Here is an 11,693-nt window from a genome sequence, read left to right as displayed (position 1 = left end):
TAGGAAATTTGTTTTGCTTATGTCCTATCTTACCATAGAAATAACAGATAATATTACTAGGTAGATCAACATACTTCTTTTCTTTCTAGAACTTCTTCTTATATCCTAGACCTTCAATTCTTTTGGTTTGAGCATTAGCAATCTAATCAGGTATAGTGTACTCTATGGGTTGCTTGCCCTTCCTAGCTTTTTCAAGTTCCCCCTCAATTCTTGCCTTATCCTGTTTAAACTCTTCTAAATCAGATTTCAATTTTTCAAAATTCAGATATTGATCAAGAAGAGGAACTTCAGAGTTAGGAGTGGCACCACTAAGTTTTAACAAAGAAATTTCCACATTCATTAGTATGTTATCATGTTTCAACCTTTCAACAGTTTCTTTTAATTTCACATTATCATCAAGCAAATCAAAGAACCTTTGTTGAATATTAAGTCTCATATCATATATCCATTCACTGTGTTCTTTGTGAGTTTTAAGAGCTTTGTCACTTTGCGCTTTGGCCACATATAAGTCAATTAACTCACCTTGAGATTCTAAGACAGTGTCAATTAGGTTTTCTTTAGAGAAATGCTTTAACTGATTATAATCATACCATACCTCCGCCTCCAGTGCCTTCAGTTTGGCTTTTTCATCTTGTTTTGGCCATCAAACACAAGCGTGCTGATTCTTCCGAAGGCTTCTCTTCTTCTTCTTTAGATTCTGAGTCTCCCTAGGCAGCTATCATAGCCTTTCTTACATCCGTCTTTAAATAAGATGGCTTGTAAGCTTTGGACTCTTTAGCTTGATCCTTGCCTTTGAATCTTGCTTTATCATTTTCCTTTAGAGGACAGTCTCTAATGAAGTGATCTTTCGATCCACACTTGAAACAGGTAGTCTCTTTGGAACTTGAAAATTTCTTGTTCCTATCATACTTCCTGTTACCAAGCATCTTCTTGAATCTTCTCACCAGCATGACCATCTCATCTTCATCAACTTCTGAGTCACCAGTGTCCTGAGATTTTAGAGCCAGGCTTTTGTTCTTGGAACTTTCAGTATTAGTTCCTAAGTGAAGTTCATGTGTCATCAAAGATCCAGCCAGCTGTTCCATGTTGAACTTAGTGAAGTCCTTGGTTTCTTGCAACGCGATCACCTTAGCTTGGATCTCCAGCGTTCATCTTGAGGAAGACTCCTCAACACCTTTCTTGCCTATTCCTATATAGGAATATGTTTGTCAAGGGAACCCAACTCATTGATTATATCATTATATCTAGTAAACATCTCTTCTATGGTTTCCTTAGGTAGCATTTCAAATCTTTCATATTTAGACATCAATAAATCAATTTTTGAACGTTTTACCTCGTTTGTACCTTCATGAGTAACTTTAAGTAGATCCCATATTTGCTTAGTAGACTTGCATCCCATGATTTTGTTGTGCTCATGCGGTCCAAGTCCACAGTAGAACAATTTTATACCTAAAGCATTCAATTCATATTTATGAAAATCTTCATTTTCAAAATCAGATAAAGGTTTAAGAACCACCTTGTTTTTCTCATTAGTTTTGGTTACCTCAAAATCACCAGACTCAATCACACGCCAAACCTGGTAATTTTCAGCCTTGATGAAGAAATCCATCCTGTTCTTCCAGTAAGTATAGAACTTACCATTGAACATAGGTGGACGTTGGGTCGAGTACCCTTCTTCAAGCTTCTCTCGATAATTCATCTCTCTGAACTTACTCAACAAAGTTATTTGAGACAAACTTATACAAGAGGGGGGTGAATTGTATAGATCGAGTTCCTAATGGTACTTTTTTGCGGAAATATAAAACAGTTTATTAAAGGAACTTGTAATATACACGTGATTTTACGAGGAAAACTTCCACGGCTTAATTGGAAGTAAAACCTTGACCCTCCAAGGGATTTCAAACACCAAACCAATCCACTATAATTGGCCAAACACTCCTAGTTACAACCTATTACAATCACACCTTTCTCACAAGTTCCAGACTGAACTTGCTACTCGATAGAACCCTGTTCTACCCAACCTAAGTCCCAGACCTAGATTCACTCAGCACTCCCAGAGCACTAAACACTTAGCTTCAACCTTGAAGCCTACCTCACTGTATGCAAAAACTAATCACTCACCCAATACCAAAACAATGCAAACTCTTGACTCTAATAAGTGATTGGAAAGCTACACATGAAATCCAAAACTAATATGATAAAGCTTTGAACTTGGCAAACTTACTCTTAAGCACTTTTCAGATTTTTCATGCATAAACTCACAAGTTATTTCAATTATGAACAATTCTTTATATACATAAACTTATGTATGTAAAGTAGGGTTTTTCAAAAGATAGAATATTATAATACTGCCGTTTTATAAAACTCTTGTAAAATAATCTTTTGAAGAAAATCTTTTGGAAAACTTAACAAATATATAATTTAGAAAAGATTATTATTTTGCAAAATCAGATTTTATAAAATAAAATCTCTCAAAGTTCTTTTCCTAAATTAAAACTTATCTTTTATAAAACTTTCCATGTTTAAAAGCTTGCCAAGCTTCTAATAGATTTTATGCATAAACTATCCTAACAAATTTACAACAATCCTAGTAAATATAAACTTAACAAAAACCTTAATAATAAGACTCTTAGTCTATTGTTGGATTGTCTCCTCAATCGTTGCATTATAAGGATACTTGAGCTTTACGCAGACCAAGACTAAGTTCCTGCTGTCTTCAACTCTCCAGCTCCTTTCTAGAACTCGCAGACCAAGTTCTTGTGGAACTTGTTGTCTTCAACGTATTCTAAGCTAGTCTTCTTAGCTTGCTGTCAAGCTCCTGTTAGGGAACTTCTCTTCGTGTTCCAGTTAGGAATCACTGCTTGTTCCAATGAGGAAATCTTCTTCTACTTTCTCTAAATTTCCTTTAGACTCCTTGAATCTTCATAAATAGGTTACTCTTCCACTTCTAAAGTCAACTTCACCTGTTCTAATTCAATACTTAGAGAAATCGCATTAGTTGAAGTTTGCTTTTACTCATCATCATCAAAACCACTTAAGCTTCAACACCTATCCCATTCCCTTCTCTAGCCTCGAAACCCTACTTCCTTTCCCTATCTTTGACATCGACACCACCTCTATTAGGGTTTTGGGGCTGGGGAAGGGGAAGGGGAAGGGGAGGGATAGGGTTTCGGTGTTTGGGAAGGGGAGAGGGGCGGTTTTCAGGCCATTCCGGTGTTGGGGATAGGAGGGGGGCTAGTTCGTGGGTAAGGCAGCCATGTCGAAGGTGGCTTGCTGGTTTTTTGTAAATATTTGATCAATCACGTTCTGACACGTGACTATTAAACTAAATTTTTTTTTTTTAAAAAATTACTTGTTTAACAGGTTATCGGTCATTTGAAACAATTAAAGCAAAAATCCAAAGTTAAATTTATTCAATAATAATTCAAAATTGGAATTATTTAAAATAAATAGGTAAGTTGAGATTATTAAAGCCAATTTTCCTAATAAATTTAGCGTGGATCGGGTCAAGACCTTCCCCTCATCAAGAGCAAATCACAAGGAGAGACTTTCACTTCCATTTCTTTGCTAATAAAACATTACTCACTTCATATTTGCGGTGCAAATCATTTCAATTGCACCATTGAAGCAAACTCGTCAGATGGAAGCTATGATGCTGAGTTCATCATCTCCACTCCATCTATCTCGCCCTCCAAAACCCCTTTTCTCTTCCCCTCTATCCTTTCCTTCTCTCCTCAAATTCAAGGTAAACTCTCTCTTTATTCTCTATTTCTCCATTCGATCAACTAATATTCTCTCTCTGTCTCTTACTCTTTTGCCAATTCAATAACTTTTTCTCCATTTTCAGGGAAATTCAAGACATGGGGTTGTTCTACTTCCGGCGATGTGCATTCCAGGCCCAATTCGAGACACCGAGAAGTCTGAAGATGAAGAGGGGATGCAAGTTTCATCGTCTTCTTCGTCGCCGCCGTCTTTGAGCATTTCTACATATAATTGGTGTGCAGGACTTGGAGGATTGGGGTTCTTGGAAACTGCTTACTTGACTTATCTTAAGGTCTCCAATACTGAGCCATTTTGCCCTGTTGGTGGTGGGTCTTGCAGTGATGTTCTTAATAGTGATTATGCTGTGATTTTAGGTAAATATAATTTTCAATACACATTTTTTGTTATTTGGGCAATTTTAATTTGTTATTATTTTGGTTTGTTGAATTTATTTTGTTAGATTGAGAATTTAATGAATTGGTGATTTGATTGCATGAAATTTATTGTTCCAAGTTGAAGATGCATATTAGTGATCTAGTTTGGCAATCTGATGATTTCCCCTTCCCTTAACAAAAAAGTGTTGGTTGTTTTAGGTTTTAAATTAATTGTTAGGTTTAGGAAGATTAGAAAAGGCAAAAAAAAAGCAGGAAATGAGTTTATTTGTCATCTAACATTCTTATTTACCAGCAAACCTAATCCAGAAATAGTAGCATGTTATACTGCTCTTGTACATTGGTAATGCCTGATGTAATTCTCAAGTGTATCATGGCTGACATCGAAGCAAGAGTTATGTATTTCTTACCTAAGATAACCTAAGGCAGTGGCGATACTTGGTTTGACTGTTTGTTTATGAAGATTTGTGATTCATGGAGCCTAGTTGGGGAATGCCTATCTAAAAAATGATCCTCTCTCCTAGTTTTTGTAATTGGTTCATGGGGTTTTTAAAACTTCTTACAGTATTTAACTTTTAAAAAAAGTTGGATGGAAATCATGGAATAATAGTTGGTTAGGTGTTGTTTGATTACAATTCCTTCTTCCCCCTCTTTTCATCCTCAAAAAGTTGCTTTGTTTCTCTAAACATTTTTTTATGTGGCAAATTAAAATTACTTTTCATAAACTGTTACAATAATTTGGCTTTTGGTATTATCGTTGTTGATGTACTCAGAGTTGGCATGTAAATTATATAGGTATTTCTCTCTATCTCCAGAATTGTGGCCTGATCTCATGTCTCGTGCATTAATTATCATAGGTTATTTTTCCCTTAGTGGGTACAGATTGTGAGTATAAAGAAATGGAGGCTGAAAACCACTTTGTTACTAAGATATTCAGCCTCGTTAACTCGTAAAGTACAATAAACTGCAATAATAGAGAGCAAAAATCTTCATATCGAATATTAACATCATATAATATTTTAAGATGGCAGGATGACCACACCTTGTGTATGTATAGCATTTGGTTCATATTACAAACCCTCTTTGGGCATAATTATTAAGCTCTTTGGGTTTCACAAGCTTTGCTTAAACACTAAAAATCTAATAAGAATATTTTATATAATTTCACATGTGTCTTGCTTCCCCTCCTTTGAAGTATATGTGTATCACAGAACTCTTGTCATTTTACCTGAGATTTTCTTTATTTTCCCCTTAAGAAATGGATATATTATAACTGATGCTGAAGAATTTATTGTTGACCTGAATATCAATTTTAACATCTCTGCAGGTGTTTATGATCCTCCTTTTGCATTTGCCAGGTGTTCCTCTTCCATTAATTGGCATGACTGCCTATGGGCTTATCTTTCTCCTTGGTTTGAAGTTAGGAGGGTGGAATGTGCCTCTCAAAATAAGTCAAAGTGATGGGCGTGTACTTTTACTTCCTGTCTCTGCTTCCATGGCAGCTGCCAGTGCTTACTTTCTGTACACTCTGGCTACTAGACTTGAAGGAGCTTCATGTTCATATTGTTTGGCATCTGCTACATTGTCATTTAGTTTGTTTTTCATCGTTTTAAAGGTTAGTCTCTCCTCTTATGAATAATATTTTAAAAATAATTAAGCACTACCATATTTTTACAGTAATTATTAATGGCTATGTATTACAGGATTTTGGACTGAAAGAGCTACAAAAAGTTGTCGCTCTGCCATTATGTACAGCTGCTATTGTGCTTGGAATACTAAACACCACATACAGTTCACTACCTCCAATATCGCCAAGGTAATTACATTGAATGATATCTTACTCTAGACCTGAGACCCGAGGCTTTGAAAATGTTTGTAGACGCTTTTTTCATGCGTTTGTTATTTTTTGGGGCAAGTCGGAAAAGATTTTAAATGACTTACATAAGATATGTAGTATATATTCAGCTAGGCTTACCCTGGAAATGATTTTTGTTTGTCTTGGGCTCTGGGCTGGACCCTTTGATCTATTATTTCCACGCAAAGCTTTTACCAAAACATGCTGGACCTACGTCATGTTTCCAGTTTCCAGCGACTTCTTTGCATGGGGATGTATGGTATCCAAGCCTATGACATTCAGTCATGCAAATTATTGCAACTTTTGCACATATAATGGTTTTCTTAAAAGACTTGGTAATCTAAAGCATCCAAATCTCATTACAGTGGGTTTATTTATATTTTTTTGTTTTGATTAAGTGGGATTATATATATTGATTTTCGTTAGACCATTGGCATAAATTATCTTTATATTATTTTTAATTTTAATTTTATTTTTAATTTTTTATTTATTTATTTTTATTTTTTGTAATTTCAAAGCAACAATTAGTATGTTAGTGGTGTTGATGAGAGCAAAATGGCTAGGGTCTGTGTAATTGCCTTTACCCCTTGAATTATGTGGTTCACTCCACTCTTGCTTATTGACGACAAGAGAGGGAGAGACGAGGATATGGTATGAGCTACAAATGGGAATGGGGGATTAAGGTTGGTGGCTTGGATCCCAATCATTAATCCTCACTATCTAAACTCTAAAAGTGCTTTATTTTGGTAATACTTTCTCCTTTTACATTTTCTACTTGTTCAAATTTAAGAAAATTGGTGAGTGTAGCATATGAGCCGAACTTATATTAGCTTATATTATCCATGTATTATCTTCATTAGTTGAACTTATATAGATGAACTTATCTGAACATATGAGCCCTGATTTACATTATTAGAACTTAATCAATCTTAGTAGACCTAAAATGAGTGAAAACAAAGTAAGGGGTGGAGAACAAAGCCGTTAGGGGCATCATGGAGGAGGTACCCATAAAGTATCCCTCAAGAATACATTAAGGAAAGCAATGAAGGAGGACGGATTCCAATATCCTCCCCACTTAAAAAGTCTACAACCTCATCAATTTACGAGAATTATAAAATGAAAGTGAAAGATTTTATCCAATTATCATGGAATCTTAGATTTATGTCTTTGTTGTTCGCGGTCATAAATGTCATCTTAATTATGGTGGCTTCTTTCTTGTTGGTGAGCGAGTTTCTTTGCTTCCATTGTGCTTTCATACATCTTCGGAGAGCGAACTTTTAGCAAGCTGGTTGTACTTATATGTCCTTACATAACAGCCATTCACGATACTTTTTTTTAAAAAAAAAATATTTGGAGTAAGACAACTCCAACCGCAAATCCATTCAAATATTCCTTGTGAACTACAGTGATTTTTTTTCTTTCCAGTCAACCAACTTCATCATCTTGGCTTTTTAGTTGATTGACTTCATGTTAGTGCCTTCTTTCTTGGCTCTTAAGTCATTAACGCTGTCACCGAAGTTGTGAGTTGCTCATTTGTCCACCATGGTACAAGTGTTTCTCCCATTTACAACTAGGTCAACATACATTAACTCATTGGAGGACTCTTTTGTCTTAGGAGCCTCTTTGCTCATTGAATAGATTATATTGATGTCTCCCATTTTATTCAACTCCTTGTCTTTACCATAGGTCAATTTGTTTGTTTGATATCTTCGTGACTTTTAGTCAAAATATTGTTTCTCTCCTTTCGGTTTGCACTCCTACCATTTCTGTAGGCGTAGGCATTGGCATAATATGTTGTTGTGCAAGTGTGCAACCTAAAATTTTCAAAGGAACATGCTTAATTTGGATTCTGATATTGTTGTGGAAAAAGGACGACTTGAGCCATTGAGCGTTAGCTCCTCCAACTTTCTCTATCACCTAGTTAAATGATACACACAAGCTATTCCTTAGACTTTCAGCGTAGGCACTTCTTTAAAAAGCTATGGCCTTGTCAAAGGAGTATTTCACTAATGTCTAGTGTCATAAGGTTTCTTTCTAAGAATCTTATGTTCAACATATTCTTTCAATCTATACATGACGATGAATTACCACTTTTCGTTGGTCTCAATTATCCAAGCTAGTATTCTTTCACATAGTTGTGATTTGTGAAATAAGCCCTTGTGTTTGATCTTTTGTATTTTCATTTAAGTGGCTAATTTAGGGATTTCAAGATAAATAATTTGGTCCTTGAGTTCAATCTTGACCTCCTCTTATGTATCTATATTGGTCTTCTCAACTTAAATTTGCATAGTGGGCCCACCATAGCTTGGCATTGTATGATTAGTACATGATTGTGTCTCCCTTTGGGTCGTCCCTCAATTAACTCACGAATATAGAATGAAGTGATGTGTGGCTATGGGTTGGTGCAAGAAGTGAGACAAAGTTGGAGCAGATGTTTGCTGCAACGATGGGAATCATGGGATTTTGTGTGCTGCGCATTGGGTTGGGTAGTTTGGTGGAACCACATGTTGTGCTATGTGGGCAAGATCCAAATCAACATTTAGTTTGCATTATGCTGAATTCTTGTAAACATACATGATATCCAAGGGAGTTTGTTAGGAAATTATTTTAGGAGATTTTAAATTTGCAAAGATATAAAGGGACTAGGTGAAGAAGTTAGGATTCATAATACAAGGATTTATAGGCTCATAGTTTGTATGATATTGTGAACAAGATCTAATATGTGTGTGTGTGTGTGTGCTGTGGGGGGGGGGGGGTTCTTTAGAAAGAGACACCAATATTATTGATACTGGTTTGATTAATAATACAAGTTTGGGTTTAACAGACCTTTGGCCATTTAAATTATTGTGTTATCATTGTTAATTTGCTATGCATTTGTTGATCTCGTACTTATTTCTGTAATGTTTGTTGTTTGATGGTGACCTATATGGGGTTGGATCTCCTAACGATTGATGAGTCACTATTCACTAATTGAAGTTGTGTTTCTTTTTTATTTTCACTGAACAGATCAGAAGTCATGGAGTTTCCTTATTATACAACAGAGATTACTTCAGCATCAAGTCCATATGCAATTTCACTTGCAAAACATCTCAAATCTACAGGGGCAAAAATGTATGGGGCATTTTGGTGTTCACACTGTCAAGAACAAAAGGAGGTAATCACTCACAACTAAACTGATACTGCAGAGCTAATGAAAGAATAAAACTCGCGTCATGATAATTCTGCATCTTTTTGTGCATGTGTGGCGTACATATAGAATTTCAATTTGGTTGATCCTAGCTATATGATAGTCAGGTTTTTTCATTAGGGTAACTTTTTGCTGTATGGCTTTTCTCTGTTGTGCATGGTCTGTCTTCTTATTTTACTTGCTTGTTTTTGGTAAATTGGTGCCCTTGTTATAAGCTATTTGCATACAACATCTCCACTATTGTCAAGATTACTCCTAATTGGCTTGAGAGTGAGATTAGAATAGTGTCTGGATCTTCAATAGTTCAATGCCTTAGTCTATGACAGGATCAATGTCGTTTAGTGTTATTTTGCTTGTGTTAGTGTGTAAGTTTGGGTTTTGGTGGGGAAGGTGTGTGTGTGTGTGGGGGGGGGGGGGGGGGGGGGGGGTGGGGGGGGGGGGGGGAGGGTTGGCGAGGAGGTATTGGAGGGGATGAGATATTTGAGCGTTGCCTAATGCTATTTCCTCATTTGAACTTTTCACCATTAATATTTTCAAGTCACCAAGGCGCACTAAATCACAGAAAGGCATAGAAGGATCCCGATCGCCTAAGTTTGCCTTGAGCCTTTCTATGCATTTGTAGTAAGGTTAACTTCTAGAATCTTTCGATATGGCATATCTGCCTAATCTTCTGTGATCATGGCTTATGCTCTAATTCATCTACCTAACTCATGAAAAAGCTCGTGGAATTGATGGGAATATCAATAAAACACCCCTATCAGCAAGTGTTCTATAAAAGCATTAAATGCTGAAGCACAAGAAATCACAGGGCTCTTGCTAATGAACTCCAAAAATCTGCGGAGAAGATTCACTACCATTGAAAAAATCTAGCTTCTGGATGATGGGTTTTACCATTCTATCCAGTTGCTTTCAATCCCTTTTTATTGCAATCCTGCTTATTGCTTGGTTCTCTTTGAAATCAGCAAATTCATCAGTAGGCTATGTTACTCTGTCTTAGACTTACGTCAAAGTTATTATTACGTCAAAGTAATGTATCAGTGTTTCATGGTTATTTATGTATGAGGTGTTTTGTGATATCTCTGAAGTACACACCAGGTCTTGAAACTGTTTTTAAATAGGCACCTCTGCCATATCTAATCTGTGAAACAGTCGAAGTAGTGAATTATTAATCATATTTTACTAAAATGAGTTTGCTAGGTTGATGTAATATAGAGCTTAATTTGTACCTTTGTGAAATATTCATGGCACATACTGCACATTACACCAACTGCACTCTTCATCAGAGTAGCTATTTTGAAATCCTGTTGAGTGTCATGATGTGGTTTCATTATGGTGAAAATTGATTTTCGATGCTTTGGTAAGCAACCCTTTTGTTTAGCAGAATAACATATTCAATATGATTCCCTGTCTATAGATGTTTGGACGTGAGGCAATGAAGCTGTTAGATTATGTGGAATGCTTCCCTGATGGTGTTAAGAAAGGAATTAAGATTGCTTCAGCTTGTAGTGATGTTGGAATTGAAGGATTTCCTACTTGGCTTATTAATGGCGAGGTGAGTCTACTGTGCTTGCAGCTGATTTTGTCGTAAAGTTTTGATTTTGCTCTAGCTTTCATGTTATTATTTTTTCTTCCCATTGTGCACTCGAAGTGGGCTTAAATTCTCAAAGGCTTTCTTTAATCTTTAACTTCAGCTATTCCTTTTACCTTACTTTCATTTAGCATGATGTAGTAAAGAAGAAATTTGTAGGCAAGAAAAAATAGTGAGGCTTATTTGTTTGCTGCTGCAGTTCTTGTAGGAATTTCAAATTTTATCCACTTTGTTGCACACTTTGCAATCAACATTTCGACTCAACATTATTCTAATGAATGTTTCACACCTAAGCAAGCAACTTCTCTATATAAACTGTAGCTTATATGTATACCCTTTTTGTAGGTAATTAGTGGAGAAAAGACGCTTGAAGAACTTGCAGAAATATCCGATTTCCATTATGACGCTGTAAATCAACCTAATTAAAAGTTAAAACCATGGACTCCAATGCTGTCCAAGCCTTGTTGGATAGGAGTTCTTACTGTAAGGTTTGTACAATAGTTGCACAGCACTTGCACTTATTTAGGCTTAGTTACATTTTTCAGATCTTTATCATATGAATAGTTTATGTATGCTACAAGCAGTTCCTATTACAAAAACGAGGAAAATTTAATCTTTTGTGAGCTTTTAGCTTTATGTGGGGATAAAAAAATCGAAAATCCACACTTTCTTAAACTTACAACTTACAACTTACAACTTACAACTACAACTTACAACTGTTACAACTTACAAGTACTTGAAGGGCTCAAACAGTGGCGGAGGAGTTTAGCTTGAGTGGGTTCAATAAAGTAAAGTTAACAAATACAAGTACTTATTGGTGTACTCCTTTTGTTTCTAAATATATGATACAGTAATGCAATTTGAATTTTATTATAACTTTGACCACGTAATTTCTGACATTATACATCG

At 35.8% G+C, this 11,693-nt stretch overlaps 1 protein-coding gene across 1 annotated transcript; it reads left to right on the top strand.

The window, feature by feature from the left end:
* The first annotated feature begins 3,530 nt into the window (after positions 1-3,530).
* LOC110702922 (thiol-disulfide oxidoreductase LTO1-like) lies at positions 3,531-11,402 on the top strand. Its single transcript, XM_021880687.1, has 7 exons — positions 3,531-3,745; positions 3,848-4,136; positions 5,513-5,769; positions 5,858-5,970; positions 9,016-9,163; positions 10,611-10,748; positions 11,130-11,402. The coding sequence occupies exons 1-7, from the start codon at positions 3,641-3,643 to the stop codon at positions 11,208-11,210; spliced, it is 1,131 nt and encodes a 376-aa protein (XP_021736379.1). The 5' UTR covers positions 3,531-3,640; the 3' UTR covers positions 11,211-11,402.
* Positions 11,403-11,693: the final 291 nt, after the last annotated feature.

This window comes from Chenopodium quinoa, unplaced genomic scaffold, assembly GCF_001683475.1.
Source record: "Chenopodium quinoa cultivar QQ74 unplaced genomic scaffold, ASM168347v1, whole genome shotgun sequence".
In the NCBI taxonomy this organism is placed as follows: Eukaryota; Viridiplantae; Streptophyta; class Magnoliopsida; order Caryophyllales; family Amaranthaceae; genus Chenopodium; species Chenopodium quinoa.
The sequence above is the reverse complement of the archived record's forward strand: the minus strand, read 5'-3'. Positions and strand labels throughout refer to the sequence as shown.

Bases quoted from the DNA above. Each gene is read 5' to 3' on its own strand.
- LOC110702922 (XM_021880687.1), top strand. From the start codon at position 3,641: ATGGAAGCTATGATGCTGAGTTCATCATCTCCACTCCATCTATCTCGC. The intron at 3,746-3,847 runs GTAAACTCTCTC...CTCCATTTTCAG, and splicing joins CTTCTCTCCTCAAATTCAAG to GGAAATTCAAGACATGGGGT. The intron at 10,749-11,129 runs GTGAGTCTACTG...CCCTTTTTGTAG, and splicing joins CTTGGCTTATTAATGGCGAG to GTAATTAGTGGAGAAAAGAC.